The sequence below is a fragment of the Saccopteryx leptura genome, chromosome 6 (assembly GCF_036850995.1).
Source record: "Saccopteryx leptura isolate mSacLep1 chromosome 6, mSacLep1_pri_phased_curated, whole genome shotgun sequence".
Lineage (NCBI taxonomy): Eukaryota > Metazoa > Chordata > Mammalia > Chiroptera > Emballonuridae > Saccopteryx > Saccopteryx leptura.
Window position 1 is genome coordinate 8,753,884 of NC_089508.1, and position 20,231 is coordinate 8,774,114.

General features: G+C 41.1%; 1 protein-coding gene across 2 annotated transcripts in view; it reads right to left on the bottom strand.

The window, feature by feature from the left end:
* Nucleotides 1-208: 208 nt before the first annotated feature.
* The window catches only part of PAPOLA (poly(A) polymerase alpha), a 60,266-nt gene continuing 40,243 nt past the window's right edge, over nucleotides 209-20,231 (bottom strand). Inside the window, exons 16-22 of one of the 2 annotated variants that reach the window (XM_066343128.1) lie at nucleotides 17,131-17,252; nucleotides 16,809-16,951; nucleotides 13,437-13,537; nucleotides 12,171-12,391; nucleotides 7,398-7,460; nucleotides 5,439-5,513; nucleotides 209-3,440 (exon numbers count right to left, since the gene is read on the bottom strand). In XM_066343128.1, coding sequence (XP_066199225.1) covers nucleotides 3,345-3,440; nucleotides 5,439-5,513; nucleotides 7,398-7,460; nucleotides 12,171-12,391; nucleotides 13,437-13,537; nucleotides 16,809-16,951; nucleotides 17,131-17,252 — 821 coding nt within the window. In that variant the 3' untranslated portion in view covers nucleotides 209-3,344. The remainder of the gene's footprint in view (nucleotides 3,441-5,438; nucleotides 5,514-7,397; nucleotides 7,461-12,170; nucleotides 12,392-13,436; nucleotides 13,538-16,808; nucleotides 16,952-17,130; nucleotides 17,253-20,231) is intronic. The other variant, XM_066343129.1, reaches the window with a different exon arrangement.

Here is a 20,231-nt window from a genome sequence, read left to right on the forward strand (position 1 = left end):
TTCTTTAAATGCATTTAAGCTCACTGACAGTTAAGTGTCTCCCGGGCTCGGTCTACAGGTTTGAGTGTATTAATGATTTACCCTCACATGTCAATGACTACTTGGAGCTGCTGACCACTGACGGCCACCCTGAGTGTGGCCAGGACTGACACTATGAAGAGCTGTGACACATTTTTCAGTGCAGAGGAAAAAAAAACAAAGGCATTAATTAGAAAAATAAAAACTTTATTCCAGAATACACCCAGAGCCACAAACACACAATTTTCAATCACCACTTTACTAGGAAGAAAACGCCCGAGGGCCACGTGGGTGACAAAGCGCAGAGGCTGGTGTTCAGTCCCATGGGCAGTGTTCTGTCACAGGAGAGGAAGTACAGGAAGTTCAATTCTGTAAGTGTGGACAATGGAGTCAAGGGTAGTTTTTACAGTATTTTCTCTTTTATTGAATAGTCTCAAAAGTTTAGTAGAAAGTTATCCCACGTTGCAGTCATGTGGTTTTATACACAGGAAAGGTGTTAGAAGTTGGAATTTTGGGAGTAAGATACGCACAACTGTCTGTCCCTCGGAATAATGGCTTTTACATAAGGAGGTCTATCCCCCACACACACACAGCACAGAAGATAAGCAAACTCCAGGGCTGGCTACCACGCGGACATCCAGAGCGGCTCACTCCTAACCCGAGTTTACTAGATAGTGCTGAGTACCTGGGGGTGTAGTAAAGCAGCATCTGATTTGGGGTTAAAAAATGAGAAACACAGGATCCTAGCTGGCTGTGTCTATAATCCCAAATTCACTAAAAAACAACAGTGCCACCTGCTGACATTAGATACAGCACTGGCCCTTGGAAAACCAGCAGCTCTAGGGGAAGCACAGCAGGGGTATGCCCTCTCCATGCAGGGAACAGACAGGCAAGGTGCAGCGCCCACACGCGCACAGGACACGGATTGTAGAGGGGACAGCTGGAAGTGAGCAACAACCACATTCAAATTTCCTACCTAACAATCACTTACATGAAAAACAAACAACTGTGTGGGCTATCAGTTAATATTAGGCTACTGGTATTGGCATAAATTAACCAGAAACAAATCTTTTCTAAATGTAACGGCAGTCAATTCTTTTATAAATCTTCCCTTAGAACCATACTATATAAACTTCAAGTAGAACCAATTATATCACTGAAACAACAATAGAAGAATAAGAATACAAAGTCAGTCAAAAGAAACCAGCCAACTGTGGGATTGTGCTGTTGTTTTTTTTCTTTTATTGTGTTTTCAATGGAGAAATACATCATCTGTTTACAAAATAGCTCTTGAAAAATACAAGGAGTACAGATACTATAAAACAAAGCAAACTCCAGTCATGAGACGCTACGTACATCATGCGAAAGCAACAGTCTGATCTTCAGGTTATGAAAACTAGAATTAAAAAGTCACTACACAGAAAAGGTCCAAGTTTCCAGCTTGGCAAAACTTGGGTGCAGTTACATGAAACGGTTAATAAACTGAACTTTTTTCCCCAATGTGTAAACAAAATGACAAGACTAAACCTGTGCCTGGCCATTTCCACTGAACTCTGAGGCTGCACAGAGCTGGACACCTGTCCACTGCACCTGCTGGATGGCCCCTGCTTTCCCTCGGGTGCCGGGAGGGAGGGCGGGGCGCCTGCGCAGAGCCAGGGCGTGGGAAGTGGAAATGCTGTCCACTAGACGTTATAAAGGATGGTGAAAAGAAGGCGTCAATTAATGCAGGGCCTACGGGGAAAAGACTACACTCCAACTTTGGAAAATTAAGTCAGAAGGTCGGGAAGAGTTTAAGTGACTGCAGTTTACCATGGAAATGCACATGTGGAAGAACGGAGCACAGTGGAGGAGGGGTCAGAAAACATGCTCGTCAGAAAACTGTTGGGTTTGCTTTGTCCAGATGAAGGGACAGTGAGTTTGTCAACATCTGGCATCCCTTATAGTTCGTGAAGATGGGTGTTCTGCTGCTGAATCATGAGGAACTACTATCTTTAAAGAAAAGCATCTAATCTATTGACAGGACGAAACAAAAGGAAACGGGATTAGCGAGACTGACTAGATGTCAAGTGCTTGCTAGAAATGATTTTTTAAATGTTTCTACATGTAAAATTTACTGACAAATTTTGGTCAACCACTTAAAAGTAAAAATTCTTGGAGAAAATGCCTTTTTGCCCACATGTTTAAAATTGGAAATCAACTTTACTATAGATAGGAGTTCTGTGGAGTGTACAAAATCCCTCCTATGTAGAGATCAAATGGCCGTCCAAGGTAGAGATCATGCTGGCAGGACTGCTCGGAGTCCTCCTAACGTGTCAGCCACGGGACCAAAAGTTAGTGTTCTGTGCCACGTGGCCACAGGGTCACTGGTTTCACATCATGGCTTAAAAAAATACTGGCATTTTGTTTTGTCTGAAAGAAACCCTACCCCTATGCATACAAGCAGGAAGGGGGAAAAAAACCAAGGTGGGAGGGAGCAAAAAGCTGTGTTTCAAAGACAACAGATTGAAGGCAAAGAATATGGAGCTTTCATGAGCTCAAGGAAAACATTTGCCGGCTGATCGCTGATTTCTATGCACTCTAAACAATCCTATAAATAAAACCAATATATCATCTCTTAATCATGACCCCATCAAACCAAGTATTTCTTAATTATTCTTTCAGTGTCAAATACATGTCCATGAACTGACAGTTCCCTGTGGAGGGTCCCAGCGGCCTCGCGGGACTGAAGGGGACGGACTCTCAGCCTCTGTCTGAAGCAGAGCAGCTCGCCACTACACAATGGGACCCAACCTGAAGACTTAGGGTAAAGGAGATTCTTCCAGAAAAAATGAAAATCCATGAGGCTGAAAATCTAAAATCAGTTCTAGTCTCTAATTAAAAAAAAAAAATACATAAAAGTGCATCATCAGAATAAGGAGTTCTTATGCCAGTTTGTATCACAAAGTTTCCAAACAATGCATCAAACATAAACCCAATCTGGATGTCAATTATGGATACAAATATAGCTTGAGGTTTGCTTTTTTTTTTTTGCTTTTTTTTCTTTTTAAAGGCAGTAATTTTTTGAAATAGTTAATGCAACTGTTGCTAACACAATAATAATAGTACTCCTGGCTTCACATACTGACCTGGACTTCCGATCAAGTGCTGATTAGCCCAGTAAGGGAGGTCACCAAAAAAAACAAAAAAACAAAAACAAAAAAAAAAACCCCAAACACCTAAATCCACGTTCAGCCATGTCTAGTCTTGCACCCTCCGTTCTCCTCTTTAGCATTTGAAGACAACAGGTTGAGTTGGCAGATATTGTTTATGGACCCCTGAGGTGGTTTTTACCGATTCAATCTCAGTTTTATTGAATTCTTGATAACAGGAATAGGATTTGCAGGGAGAGCAGGGATATCAGAAAGGTCTGTACTGGATGTTTTCTGAGAACAAAAGCAAAGAACACAACATTGTTCAAAGCACTGGAACTTACCGGTGAGATCCACCTTCCCATCGCTTCACTCCTAAGAAATGGGTGGGGCCTTAGCCTAAGTATTAAAAATTTAAAGAAAAATGCTCTAAAATGTCAAATGGAGTGAAGAGAAATTGACTTACTATGAAATTATTCCTTCTACATTTGTGGAAACATTTTAGCAATATATGGAAAACTTAAGTAATTTCAAATATAGCTTTTATAAACACACTCCTCTCAGAATCCCCTATCATGTAATTAAGTTCCTATTAAACTATTTTTACTTGTAATAACACTAATGGCTGCAATACTGACTGGTGTTGGAGCACCCTCATGTGGGGGAATACTTAAAGTTCACCTTATACACAGAAACAGCAGTTATCATTTTCTAAAAATTATTTTCTGACCCTGTAAATTATGAAATTAAATCTACACAACTGAGCAATAATTTATTCTAAATTTCAGGGAAGTTTCACATTAAAAATAAATTGCAAGGCTTCTTTAACATTCAAAAACATAGAGATGACTTTTTAAATGTTTTATTATGGAAAACTCCAAAAATACACAGAAGTCGAGAGCATGACCCGAGGAATCCCCATGCATTCACCATCCAGCTCCCTCAACTGTCAGCTGAGGGCACCCGGCTACTGGGCAGTCCGGCGCCCACCACTCCGTCTGCAAATGCTGCCAGTCTAGCTTACACCAGTGAGGGCTGTTTGTCAGACAGAGCCACAGCGTTTAATCACCCTGCCACATTCCCCTTATGTCACCAAATACAGGGGTGTATATTGTTAAATCAACATAATCACTCTTTCATAATTGCGTGATTTTCCTCTCAATGGGTCTCACAATCTTTTCATTAGAAGAAAATTCTACTTCCTCATAAAAATAGCTAGAGGGCCAACACCCATGGGTACTAATCACCATAGGGATGAACTCACTAGGACAGAACGATGAGAACAGTCCCCTAGAGAGTGAGTGACAAACTGGAAGACGTGCAGCACCACTGCAGGACAGTTCACGTTGGATCAACAGGTCTGTCCGTGTGTTGATATGAAACACGACACCTCCTAATGTTGTTTCAGTTCCTCACCCCCAAACACATTTTTATTAGATAAAGGTTAGGAAAATAAAAGACATTCCAGGATAATAAACATAATATTCAGAATATCTTTAGGGGCTGTGATATAGGTTAACAGCCAACAAAAACACATTTTTGAATTATCACATTAAAACAGCTCTGAACTGCAAAGCAGCAAACACCCCTGTATCGGCTCCACAGCACGGCCGTATTGATCTCAGCTATTCTGCAGGGGTTAGCAAATTTAACTTCTAGTTAAAGAAAATATTTACTTTGTGTCAGGGTTTGACCTAGACTCTGGAATATATTCAATTCGAAAGAATTCAAGAAAACATTTCACAAACAAAATGGAGGTTCACAGATCAATAGAAAAATGGTTACAGGTGCCTACTGTATGCAAGACTGTCACAAGTAGAATTTCTAGGTCAAACAAAAAAAGTTATTTTAAAGAACTACGGATTACATTAAATTCGCAACTGAAAGTCAGAAGTAAACTATAAGGCAGAAACACATTTTAAAAATAAAAGAGCATGTTAACCTTGTAAAAATAAAATCCATAAAGAATGGTGTTTAGTTGTTATAATTTCACTTTGACCGACAAAACCTCTACATTAACACTGCACACTGTGACTAGGAAGAAAGAATCTAAATGATATGCAATACCCAATGTGTAAGGAGCGGGATGTGTAAGTGACCTGTGAGCAGGGCAGGGGGCGGAGGGTCCATCAGGTCCTGTGCTCTACTGCAACAAATACTTCTACAGGATAGCTCGTAATTACGCCACAAAGATAATTTTATTAGTCGTCTGCATATGTTCATTTTAATTCGTTATACCACACTAACCTTAACGACATTTATAAAACTCTCCTTGCTTTTTGCACTTAGTACCTGAGAGGCCAACAGAGAAGCCGCTGTCTGAACAGTTTCTGATTGGGTTGTACTTGTCTCTGTATCAAGCTGTTCCTGTGAGACAAAGAAGATGGGGGACGAAAGAGACTTAAAAAGGCGTAACAGAACATACCCGCATTATGGCTAATAGAGAAGATATACTAGAAAACAGGAAGATTAAGAGAAAGATGCAACTACATTACAAAATCATCTAATAAGCCTCGTTGTAAGTTATTACCTCATTTCATAGACACATTAATTTTTATTTGCCCATTTAAATCTTTGAAGGCATGGTCACAATATCTCATGACTTTTCCAACCAACCTCCAATTTGGACATTCTAAGCAAACAATAATTAAAACACACAAAGGCACATTATGAAATGTTGCCCAGACAATAATTAACAAAATATAAACCCAGCTCTTAGCTATGTGAAAAAAACAAAGCCCACTCAACATCATTAAATAAAATTAACCAGAAACACAAAAACTGCTCCCATGCCTTTAATTAAAAGTAGAAACTGTCTCTAAAACATTCGTTCTTCCTTTTGGTTTCTCTTCCCATCCTCAATAATCAATGATTCCACGTTTAATCAGAAAGTATAGGGTGAATGAATCATGTCAATTCTCCTGCTCTAAGCCTTTAAAAAGCAGGACACAAAAAAGATAACATACATTCATATGGATATACAAATAAAAGTAAACATAAAAGTTTGAATTTCCATTAAAAAAAAAAATATATATATATATACAATAATAAAGCCATGAAACAGAGGTGTTCCCCTCTGAAACAACGGAGCAGGGAGCAGGGACGTAAGGACAGAGGAGCAGGTGCAGAGTTTCGGTAGCACAGCTTGGCAACATGTATCCAGTCTTAAAAGAATACACACTCTTTGCCCAGGCAATTCCTCTTTACTTAGTTTATCCCAATGAAGCATACACAAATGGCTGCAGGTATTTATTTGGCTATAGTCAATACTACAGTGGGAAGAACAGCTTTTCTTTAACAGAAACAATGGCTAACAACAGGAAACTGGCTGCATAAACAATGGTAACTGTTTTAAGAGAATAGGCAGCCATTTATAGTATTTTCTAGATTATAAAATGCCATGAAAAATTTTCTTTGTTTACCTAGTGAATCAAGATTAAAAAGCAAAAAGCACTGGCAGTGTACACAGACCACATCTGTAAAAACATCAAAACAATCCTTGCCAAAATATCAATCATGGGAATCTGGACAATGTGGGGGAATGAAGATTTCCAATTTTTCTACAAGTGGGAAGAAGTTAAAAGCCTTTAGTACATTTCAATTTCTGGAAACAATAACACTCAAAGTTGAAGCCGGCCTGGCTAAATCCATCTCTCCCCATGCACCCCTCTTGTTTCAGGCCCGCGCACCTCAAGGTCTCGTCAGAACCTTCTGTGAAACCTAGTTCTCTAATCGCACCCTCCTCTCACCCCAACAGCGACATGACCTTCTTCGTCTTGGACTGCCAATAATCCTTCGAGGACAAACTACCTCAAATACTGTCTTCTTCTTTTTTGGAAGACTAACATTATCTCTGCACTCAGAAAATAGTATCTAACTCCTCTTGCCTCGCACCACCCCTACCATCCTTCATCACTTTTTCTTTGAGAATGTAATTAACTGCTTCTGCCTTTCTTTTATTTCTTCCTTCCTTCCTTTCTTTTTTTTTCTACTCAAGTTTAAGTTCTTTAAAGGTATGGAACACAGCCCACTCATCACCCTATCCCATCAGGGGCCCACCCGATTACAGTGCATCTAGAAAGACCTCAACGTTGGAGGGATTCCGTGTCAGCACCATAAGCTAACACTGAAAAGGAACAAACACGTCTCTGAAAACAATACTGAAAACCTACAACAATATTCTAGAAACATTCCTATCACATCTTCTGTCCTCTTAACTGCGTATGTACTCCAAGGCTAAAGTCAGTATACCTTTGTTTCTGATTTATCATGTTCACTCAAAGCAGGACTGTTAGCATCTTCACTTGTTTCATCCTGTTTTTTAAAAAAGAAAGCTTTATTCTCTAAAATGAAAAATTTAGATTATTTGCCAATCAATGATTTAATCTACATTTTAAAATTATAAAATAATTTAACCTGTTGGATCAAATATGGCCTTAAAAATAGATTACTGGTTCACTTAATTTTTTTTCATATTAACAAATATAATTAGTATCATTTTTGGTATCTGCCAAAATTAAAAAGAACATGACAAAAACGATTGTTGATTGATCACCACCTAAAAGTACATTCCCCAAACCTCTGAGTTCATAAAATATTTTTTGTAAGAAAAGAGAAAAAATAAGTTCCCTGATTAAACATTTTAGGAACTTGTACTATATACTATCACCTGCACTTAAGGAGTCATTCACACACACATGTGAGCGCACACACACTCACTACTGTCTCCTGAGTTTGGGAGTCTCACTCACACACACACACACACACACACACACACACACACTACTGTCTCCTGTATTTGGGAGTCTCACTCACACACACACACACACACACACACACACACTACTGTCTCCTGTATTTGGGAGTCTCACACACACACACACACACACACACACACACACACACACACACACACACTACTGTCTCCTGTATTTGGGAGTCTCTCTCACACATGCACGCACACACATAAAGGTTCCAGAAATAACATTCCTTTACCTTTCCCAAAGTTTATTAACCACAGAATCCCCTGCTTAGTAAGACCTATTAAAATCCTGAAGAGAAGGTTAGAGAAATGTTCTCCTCAGATCTTAATTTTTTAATTTCTTATAATTCTATTCAAAACAACTCATTTTTGATAAAGAGGGAAAGTGGGAAGCCAAAAACAACTGTACTTTCCCATTCCTGTGGTGACATAATAAACACCACTTTCCTAAGAAAAATAATTTTGACACTAATTTCTCTGCTTTATTTACTAAGCAGAACTAAAATTTAATTTTAAATGTGGCTCTAAAACAAGATATAGAAACCACAGGCTAAAATTGAGTATGAGAGATTTAACTGCAGTATTAGCCAATTCCAATAAGAAACTTATGTGCATCCTGAAGACATATGAACTCAACAAATAATAATTAAAATCACTACTTGGCAAATTTCAATTCTGACTGGGTATGTGACATTATGGAACTATTGTTAATATTGATAAATATACTGACATACACACACATGAGAATATATATATATGGTTGGTGTTTTATTAGTCTTTATTTTTGGAAATATTTACGGTTGAAATGATATGCCTGAGATCTGCTTCGTAACCGTGGGGAAGGGAGGAGACGTTAACTGCTACGTGATGCAAACAGGACTGTTCATTGTAACTTCGGACACGTTTAAAATTTTCCACAAGTTTTTAAACTAGAATTAAGGCACATTTCTCTATTTTTATTTTACATTCCTACTATTTATATAGACTTGAAAGGCTCTAGCACAGGGGTAGTCAACCTTTTTATACCTACCGCCCACTTTTGTATCTCTGTTAGTAGTAACATTTTCTAACCGCCCACCGGTTCCACAGTAATGGTGATTTATAAAGTAGGGAAGTAACTAACTTTACTTTTTTTTTTTTTTTTACAGAGACAGAGAGAGAGTCAGAGAGAGGGATAGATAGGGACAGACAGGAACAGAGAGAGATGAGAAGCATCAATCATTAGCTTTTCATTGCAACACCTTAGTTGTTCATTGATTGCTTTCTCATATGTGCCTTGACCATGGGGCTACAGCAGACTGAGTAACCCCTTGCTTGAGCCAGCAACCTTGGGACCAAGCTGGTGAGCTTTGCTCAAACCAGATGAGCCTGCGCTCAAGCTGGCGACCTTGGGGTCTCAAACCCTGGGTCGTCCACATCCCAGTCTGATGCTCTATCCATTGAGCCACCGCCTGGTCAGGCGTAACTTTACTTTATAAAATTTATAAAGCAGAGTTACAGCAAGTTAAAGCATATAATAATAATTACTTACCAAGTACTTTATGTCGGATTTTCATGAAATTTGGCAGAATAAATCTTTATAAAACAACTTGCTATAGTTAAATCTATCTTTTTATTTATACTTTGGTTGCTCCGCTACCGCCCACCATGAAAGCTGGAACGCCCACTAGTGGGTGGTAGGGACCAGGTTGACTACCACTGTTCTAGCACATGATACACATTAAGTAGAACTAAACAACCTGGCAATACCTAGAACCCGCTTCTTCCACATCTGCTAAAATCTCTAATACCAAGTACTCATGAAGAGTATAAAAGACCCAGTTCAAGAGCGCTTCAGAATTAGGTACTTATGACAATCTTCTTCAAATTTAGCATCGTGGTTTAGGCCTGGGTTCTAGACTTTCTGACTTTCACTGGCTTTGTAAATAGAAAAACCAATGAATCTCAAGTTTCTCTTCTAAGGGATGAGATTAGTCTAAGACCCTAAGATCCTTTCTCTATCTTAAAACTGCTTTTATTAGTCAATTCCATAGAGCTGCCACATAAGCATATCCCAGACTAAGAAAGTATGCAGAACAAAATATTGCAAGAAAAAAGGGGAGAAAGCTAGACTTGACCAGTTACTCAAGAGACACCAATTAATTGCTTAACAGGGACCCTAATTAGTTACAGATTTGGACAAATCAGCCTTTTTGAAAAAATAAATCAATGATACAATCAAGAATATTTGGGCACTAAGTAGACATTTGAAATTAATGACATGTTAGTTTTCTCTAAGTGGGTTACCTTTATTTTGTTATACTTTCTTTTATGTCACCATTATTTTTTAGATAGATTTTTAAAAACTAATGTTATGATGTCTAGATTTTCCATCTAAATAATCCAAGTACGGGGAGAATGGAAAGGCTGGAAAAACAAGGGGCAAGGACAGGCTCAGTTCATCATACCCGAAGCTGCAGGATGGGTACATGAAACGATTCTCTTTACTCGTACATATATTTAAATTTTTCCCTACCAAGTTTTAAAACTAGATCCCTGTTGCTCCTCAAATTAGACAGGAAACAATTGTTTTCTACCAAAGTTTAAGAGCAAATGAAATTAAAAACATTGTGCCGGTCCACATTTAGTTAAAGCTCACAGAGAATATTAAGAAATTAACCAATTAGCATTAAGGGAATGGAGTGATAGGCATCTGAAGTCAGGCTGACATATACCGTACTGAGGTGAAAAGAAATGTGAGCTCTGAAACATCCTGACAACCCCGAACAAGTATCGACAGACAAAATGTGGGATTACACTGAAACCAGCCCATTCTGAGTCTGACGGGCCACACAGCCCAGCGGCACTGAGGCTTTTAATGAGATTCCCGGAGCCTCGTTAGCTACTTGCCCACCACTCCCTGCTTCCAAACCGTTTTAGCCTAGTCTTTGGAAGAAGCAGATGACTGAGGAAGGGATGCACTGAGCTAATCCCTTTTTGGTAGTGTTTCTTTTTTAAAAAATATTAAATTTTACATGAAAAATTAATAGTTATTTCTTAATTGTAAAAATAAAAAAGAAAGGAAAAAGAATTTCCCAGGCCCAAGTCCTGAAGTCTCTGATTCAGTGTATCTGGAGGAGGCCCTGAAATCTACAGTGAGCAGAGGTAGGGGAGGGGGCATGGAGGAGGGGCCTGAAAAAGTAGGTCAGATATACACCCAGGGTTCAAAAATCACTGCTTTTAGAGATAACTACAAAGACATAGATGGGTTTTCCGAATACATGTTTTAAAATACACTGTAATCATTCTTCATTCACACTTAGTATCATCAGAGGGACAAACTGATTATATTATTCATAGTTCATTAATAGTGACTATTTCCTAAAACAAAAACACTTCAGAAAAAAACAAGGAATAGAACATTTAATATTTATAGACAGTAACTTTTTACCACTACAGATCACACACTCCCTGAAAAACAGATTTTTCCCCATTCTAAAGAAACTTTGTTGTAATGAGTTAAGTTCCTAAACAACCAATTGTCCCCCAAAATCAAGACAAAATTGATGTTTTGGATTGTCACTTCTGTGGCAATGGTGGATGTCTCACTAACAGGACAACACATGACAGTGACTCCATTGAGTAATGAAAATGTATAACAAGGCTATTTCTCTTCTACGACACACACTACAATCAATGTACACTTTTAATGGTTTTCTTAAAATTGTTTGAGACTCTCTGACTAGATAAAACATCCACTATAAAAAGTTGAAGTATTGCTAGAAAATTTCCTCGAGGGTTAGAGAAAATAATCATTCAAGGTCCCAAAACTACTGTGGCTGCAGCTCTGGGCAGTCCCTCCATGAGAACTCCCTGAGAACCACTTGTGTTCCGTGACCCTGCAGTAACCCCACGCACAGTGTGGAAACTCCAACCCCCGTTTGGAGCACAGAAACAGAAAACTGTATCCCAGAGGACCACAGAGACTCAGCACACGTAGGACAGCTGTAAGGGAATAAATGGAGACGCCATCTAGTCCGTGCCGAGCTGTGTCACAAACCAGACATGCGACAGCAACTGGAAGGAGAGGCACAGCTGAGAGGAGGCTCCTGCGGGGCAGGGAAGAGGGAAACTGGCCCCAGGCACTCCCTACAACTTCCCCAAAGCCTTCCTCTGCGCCATCTCCCACTCTGGCTCGGAGGGTCCTGCCCAGCTCCCCCCCTCCCCCCGTTAGGGCTGTCAGCCCGATGCCCGGTGTTCCCCAGGGTAACTACCACAGATACCTCTTCCGTTTTGGTTTTCTTGGGACTCTCTTCCTTATGAGGCGAGGATCTCCTCTTGACTCCGACCATAGGATTAGGTATTTTTGTTGCCGCGTTTCCTGAAGGTCTGGGTTGCGGGTTCACCAGGCGTGTTGACGAAACTACTCTGGAGACCGCAGGCTTTGGTGGTGACGAAGTGGCTGGCTGTGTGGCAGTTTGAGGAATGCTTTCACTCGATGTACCTGAGGGACAGACAGATGTTAACATCCAAACATTACAATAACTCACATCAACATCACATTACAAATAAAGCTTTGTATCTGAATTAGATTTCATTGATAAATTTACAAGCAAATACTAACGTGGCGTTAAAAACTGAGTTCAGGCCCTGGCCGGTTTGCTCAGTGGTAGAGCGTCGGCCTGGCGTGCAGGAGTCCCGGGTTCGATTCCTGGCCAGGGAACACAGGAGAAGCGCCCATCTGCTTCTCCACCCCTCCCTCTCTCCTTCCTCTCTGTCTCTCTCTTCCCCTCCCGCAGCCAAGGCTCCATTGGAGCAAAGTTTGCCCGGGCGCTGAGGATGGCTCTGTGGCCTCTGCCTCAGGCGCTGGAATGGCTCTGGTTGCAACAGAGCATCGCCCCCTGGTGGGCATGCGGGAGTCTGTCTGACTGCCTGCCCATTTCCAGCTTCGGAAAAATGAAAAGAAAAAAAAAACCCTGAGTTCAAACTACTTCATTAACAAAGAAAGCCATCGTTCTAAAAGAAAGCTAAGTCCTGCATAATCTAAGTGCTCTCAGTCTGTAAGCATTCTCCTGACCCCGAGCTCTCACTGGTGGCACAGGGACGGTGGTGGCCGGTATATTGGTCACAGCCCCTCCTGACCCTGAGCTTTCATTGACATTCAATGGTGGCACAGGGACTGCGGTGGCCAGTGTGTTGGTCACAGCCCCTCCTGACCCCAAGCTCTCACTGGTGGCACAGGGACTGTGGTGGCCGGTGTGTTGGTCACAGCCCCCTCCTTACCCCCTGAGCTCTCACTGGTGGCGCAGGGACTGTGGTGGCCAGTGTGTTAGTCACAGCCCCTCCTGACCCCAAGCTCTCACTGGTGGCACAGGGACTGTGGTGGCCGGTGTGTTGGTCACAGCCCCCTCCTTACCCCCTGAGCTCTCACTGGTGGCGCAGGGACTGTGGTGGTCAGTGTGTTGGTCACAGCCCCTCCTGACCCCAAGCTCTCACTGGTGGCACAGGGACTGTGGTGGCCGGTGTGTTGGTCACAGCCCCCTCCTTACCCCCTGAGCTCTCACTGGCATTCACTGGTGGCACAGAGACTTCAGTAGCCGGTATGTTGGTCACAGATGCTGCTGTTACAGCTGGAGCAGGACTGTTTCTGCTATTAAAAAAAGTAATTGAAAAGGAAATAAAGGATAAAACTCAGTAACAAAACTTATGTGAAGTTATTTTCTAAAGTGACTGTTCAGGCTTACTTCTCAGACATACACCGGTATATACATTAGTAGTGACTATCCACTAGACATAACCAACAATGGAGAGTGCACACACCTTCCATAGCAGTGCTAGCTCAGAACTTTCTGTAGCATGTTCTCTGTCAGCATCACCCCCGGGGCAGTGAAAGATGGACACAGCGTGGGGCAGAAGCAGATTTCCAGTTGCCCGTATGCAAAATAACACAATAACTAATACGTAATAATACAAATATAAACTCTGTTTTGTGTACTCACAACTGTAAGCCTACTTTTGCTCAACCCTATATTTAATTCTATTTAATATTAATTACATTTACAGTGCCACATGAGGCTAGTGACTACCATATTAGAACAGTTCTTAAAAACTCGTTCTTATCTGACTTAGGGTATAAAAGAATCATATCAAAAAGTACAAGTAAGATAACAATCTGAGAAATGGACATAAGTTTCTGCACACAAAGTCTAAGGATCCGTGAAACCCTGAAGCCCCCGGTGGCCCAGAGAAACAGCAGAGCTGCTCAAAGCCCATGCCCCTTTCTGTGTTCCGGATCCCACTCCCTCCTGTCATCTTGCAAAACTCCAACGATTCCCCTTCACTCTCCTAGCTCTTCAACTTAGTTTCCAATAAATTCTATGTATAAGCACTTAAATAAGTCCTCTGTGGTTCCTCAATCCTTCAGCTAAAGCTCACACTCTTCAACTGATAAGTGACGTCATGACAAGGTGAACAACACTAGAGGACTTACCGAATCCTGGTGCCTATGTGACATTCATATAAAAAACCAGAGTGCATTCAGCTTATAAATGCTTTGGAGCTAACTGGTATAGCAGGTCCTCAAATAATGTCATTTCATTATAATGCTGACGAGAAAGAAAAACAAACACTATAGGTTTCTGGCTGGGGACCCTGGACACCGTCTATGTGAAGTCCTGCCCACTCTCCCCACATCCGTGCGGGTTTTCCCCAGGTGCTCAGGGTAGGTGCTCTGGCTCCTCCCGCACCCGAAGACATGCACGTTCTGTGAATGGTGGCCCAAACTGCCCCAGTCTGAGTGAGTGTGGGTGTGGGTGCGAGTGGCCCGGTGAGGAAAGTGCACCCTGTCCAGGACGGTTCCCATCTGGTCCCTCAAGCTGCTGGGATAAGCTCTGGCCACCCGCCACCCTGAACTGGAATAGGCAGGTTATAAAAGCATCACCTTACTTGTTTTTATTAATCTTTTTAAATGTATGTATAACTCATATATTTCAATGTTTGATATTAGAATTGTTTGGAGTCTTTATTTAGAAATCTGGTGATGTTTTTGATACTAAAGATATGCCATGCGAAGTTAAGAGGGCTTAACCCAATCAGCCTCTGGTAAAACTGGTTTTGTTACACGCTTTGCTTCAAGTCACAGCTTCCAAGAACCTATCAATGATGTTAAGCGAGGAGTTACTGTACAGGGAAGTAAATGAAGGCAACAGAGCAGGTGATACCCCAACCCAAGAAAGAACAGGGAGGAAATAAAGGCCCGAGGCGAGAACCCTCCAGGCACCACAATCGAACGATTGAGCAGGGGAGAAGAGCTGACCCCAGAACCACAGGAAGGAAAACCTGACAGAGCTGGAGAGGGGCCAGTGCATAAGAGATACTCATTATTTGTTAAGCAAATGCACAACCATTAACTTCACAATCAGAAGTCTTCTGTACAGAAGCTATTTAATATTACTTCTAATATTAAACTTTGGAAACTAATATTAAAATTTTTGAAATGATAAGTAGCCGTTTTACATATACATTTACAGTTGTGAGTACGTGAAACAGCTTATTTTTGTATTATTTGTATTACAGCTGTGAGCCAACTTTTGCCTATCCTTGTATGTGCATGAATGCAAAAGTACACAAAGGTCTTTATACAAATCTTTAAATTCTTAAAATTTCTGCTTTTACATTTAAAAAAAAATAATAAAAATTTGAAAGGTAACACTATAAATGGGGAACAGTTTTAAAACTGAAGATTCAGAGGCAATGTCTTTATCTGAAGTCTTCAGATTATGCATGACACAGTCTAAAACGTATCACATACTCACAGCCCAAGACAGAGAACAGAGCCCTTCTCTGCCCCTAAGCATGTTTTATTTCAAGCTCATGCAAAGAATCATCCCAACTTGAATCTTCACCACTAGGAAAAACCTTTAACAATCCAATTTCTAAAATTCTTTTTTAAATTTTAAGTTTAACGTGCTCAAATTTTAATTATCAATTCAATAAGTGATCAGCATAACCATTATAATTTAAATTAGCAGCATCCCCAAAAATCTACCATAACAGCTCCCTTTCAAAATACAGTTGTTTATCCAGTAAAAAAAAAAAAAAGTCTGCAAAGATACACTATAAAGATTTATAGAAGTTAAATATAAAAATGGCCTCCCCCTCTTCATTTCTCTCTCTCTCTCACTTTCCCTCCTGCTGCCATGGCTCAATTGGAACGAGTTGGCCCCAGATGCTGAGGATGGCTCCATGACCTTCCACCTCAGGCACTAAGAGCTCAGTGGTGGAGCAATGTCCCAGATGAGCAGAGCATCGCCCCCTAGTGGGCTTGCAAGGTGGATCCTGGTCAGGGTACATGCAAGAATTTGTCCGTCTCCCCTTTCACTGAATTAAAAGAACAAAAACCTTTTATGCTCAAATTTTTGTTACCACAGCCATGTATTTCTTTCATAATAAAAACATTTAACTGCTATAAATGTTTTTTAAAAGAATTTAATTCTCCAAAAGAGTTTTCCTAACATAAACCAGCCCACATAGATCTTCACCTTCTTTAGGAGATCCCTAATATTCACAGATATGTTCCCCTGAGACACAGGTCTAAGCAGCTCTAGGACAGAAAAGTAACTTTGGCCCTCTCATCTGTTCTCCTTAGCACACCATACCACTCACTGTAGACAGGCGTCTCAGTATATGAAACTGAAGGGGTGTGACACTAATACTCATATCTGTATCAAGACAATATGGAATACAAGTATGACACGGTAGGATAACAAATTACTTTCTGCAAAACTAAGAATTAAATGGCTATTTAAAAAATACATAAGATGGAGTAAAAATACTATTCTAAATAGATGACTTTAACAACAAGAGCATATCTAACTGTTCATAAATAGCCACAATAATAGAAATGCCCTTGTTTTCCTTACCCCTGAGAGCTGCCAGAACTGTTCAATGGACTGGTCTTCATAGCACTGGTAGGTGAAGGCACAGACATGCTGTTATCACTGTCCATAGATAAGTCGAGGCTGTTTTCATTTGGAGGTGTCAATCTGACACCTTCCACTGAATGCTGCAATTAATAAAATACTTAAATACATCAGATCTTTGAAACATAAACATCTTGCTCATGAAGTCTGTAGTGAAACAAGTTTTCTAATATTCTAAACAATCATCTTTCCTATCCAAAAATGCTACCAGTCTCTCTCTCCACCAGACAGGGATTTGTGCAGTACACTACACTCAAGTTACCTTTTTCTTCTTCTGAAGCACATGATTAGGTAGTAGTTCGTGGAGTTGCTTTCTTCTTACATGCATTGCAGCAATTTTCATGTCCACCTCAAACATCTTGCTGTTTATTGCTTGCCTATAAACTGTACAATCAGGAAATTGTTATAAGAAATAGAAACATTTTAATAAAGGGAGTTAAACTCAACCAGGAGGGGCTATTTTAAGTAGGGATCCTTTATACATCAATACTTCCTACCTGTAAAATTATCAGGTGAGAACCTACCTCTACTCGGACAGTTCACTGCCTGACCAAACTCGAAGTCGCTTTTACCACAAGTCTACATAATGAACAAATCCACAAAGTATACGAACTCTTCCAGTGTAATAACTCTCAAAGTGGTAACTTTAATAACATATTTTCTATTACAGAAATAACTCAACAGGTCACAGAACAAAAATAATATGCTAAAAATAAGTAAAACCAAATAATTTCATTCCAGAGGTTCCCAAAAATGGAAACACTCATTCACTCAGTTAAACAACAAATATTTATGGTGTGGCTATACTGTATCACACTGTTCTAGACACAGAAAGACCAAAATAACTTCAATCTGCATCCAGAAGAAAAAATACACAAGAAAAAAAATTTAGTAAAATATAGTTGTCCTTTGAACACAGGAGTTAAGGGTGGCAACCTCCCAGGAAGTCAAAAATATGAACATAGTAACTCTAGTTAGCCCTCTGCATAGCGGATTCCCAACTATGGGGCTGACCCTTGAACATGGGTTTAAACTGTGTGGGTCCCCTGAAAGATTACACGTACAGTATAAGTGGACCTGCTCAGTGTCCACAGGACAGCAACCCGTGTTGCTCAAGAGTCAGCTGTATTTCATATCAGATGGTGACAGGTGCTACGCAAAACCTGAGTAGGGGAGAAAGCAAGCTACGCCTGGGGACTGAGATTACATGAGTGAGGAAGGGAGCCGATGGCACCTGGTGGAACAGCATTCCATGAAGAGCAACCATCAAGGATGAAACGTCCTGAGGGCAGAGCATGCCTGGAATGCTTGAGGAGCAACAAAGGCCACAGGAAAGGGGGTTTTAAAAGTAGAGATCAGTAATCCTTTATCTGCAATTCTAAAATCCCAAAAGCTCTCACCCAACACACAAGCTTTTCCTAAGATTGGCACCAAAACTCATCTGGCAACAAACCTTGAACTGAACTATTTGTGGCTATTCGGCCTCTACCTTTGTGACTATCAAAACATAAGGTTACTGTCTGACTACAAATGTTGCTCCAGGCCCTGGAGTGGTACTAACTTCAGTACCTTTCTGGCCCCGACACACATGGATAAAGCTTTCTGAACTTAAAAAGTGAAGTCAAGAGACATAATGAGAATGTCAGATCAGGTAAAGGCTTGTAAACCACAGTCAAGACTGGGACTTTGATTCTAAGTGACATGAAAAGCCATTACAGGCTGTGAACAGGCGAGGCATGATTTAACATTTAGGATGCGGACCAAAGCAGGTGAAGGGGGGCAGCGGGCAGAACAGGGATGCTACCACAAAGCAGAAACCAGTCCAGCAAGCAGTGCTTAAGTGGCCTGGACAGCAGCAGAAATTTCAATGTAGTATTCTGAAAGCATAGGCAAACAAATTTTTTAATGGATTTATACCAAGTACAGCAGGTCCTCAACGTTTCATTGTACCGCTGATGGGGGGTGGGGGTTGGTTCCTGGCCAGGATGGCTGTCTGTGTGGTGCGCATGTTCTCCCCATGCGTGCACGGGCTTCCTTCCGGGGCCCCCAGTTCCCCCCACATCCAGAGCTGTGCAGTTAGGTGAACACGCATGTTCTCCCCATGCGTGCACGGGCTTCCTTCGGGGCCCCCGGTTTCCCCCCACATCCAGAGCTGTGCAGTTAGGAGAACCGGCATGTTCTCCCCATGCGTACACGGGCTTCCTTCGGGGGCCCCCCGGTTCCCCCCACATCCAGAGCTGTGCAGTTAGGAGAACCGGCATGTTCGCCCCATGCGTGCACGGGCTTCCTTCCGGGGCCCCCGGTTCCCCCCCACATCCAGAGCTGTGCAGTTAGGAGAACCGGCATGTTCTCCCCATGCGTGCACGGGCTTCCTTCCGGGGCCCCCGGTTCCCCCCCACATCCAGAGCTGTGCAGTTAGGTGAACAGGCATGTCTGAGGGAGTGAGGGTGTGTGTGTGAGTACACTGGAAGGGTGTCCTGTCCAGGAGAGTCCCACTTGTGCCCTAAGTTGCCAGGAGAAGCTCCAGCCACTAGTCACCTTGAACTGGAATAAGGGGAAATAATTATCGTGCTTGTTTTTATTAATCTTCCTTAAATGTATGTATAACTCACCTTTATTTCAATGTTTAATATTAAAAGTATTTGGGATCAATATTTCGAAGTCTGGTGATTTTTTGAGACCAGAACTGTGCCATAGGAACGTAACTCGTGCTGATTATCAGCCTATGGTAAAACCGGTTTAGTCAGAGATCATTTTGCGTAAGTATAACTTTTCTAAGAAGCTATCAAGGACCTTAAGTGAGGATTTACTATACAAGAAAAACAGGAGGAGGACTCCAAGTCCAAGTTTTCTAGTTTGAAAAAACTACAAGAATATAGTTGCCAAGACCTGAGATCAGAAAGATTTGAAGAAGTTGGACGCGACTAGAGGTAAGAATCTGAGGTTTGAACATGTTAAATTTGTTTTATTAGAAAATACCAAAAGTATTCCATTAAAATCTTTTAAGATACAGAAGAAATATTTCCTGCTCAAAATACCTTAAAGTTCCTTGAAAATCTTGATGGTTCATTAATACAAATTTTGATAAACTGCTCAACTTAGACTCAAAGTACAAAACAGATTTTCTACAATTTTTTATTTTATTTTATTTATTCATTTTTTTTAGAGAGGAGAGAGGGAGAGAGAGAGAGAGAGAGAGAGAGAGATAGATAGGGGGGAGGAGCTGGAAGCATCAACTCCCATATATGCCTTGACCAGGCAAGCCCAGGGTTTCGAACCGGCAACCTCAGCATTTCCAGGTCGACGCTTTATCCACTGCGCCACCACAGGTCAGGCCAAAACAGATTTTCTAATTCAAGTATC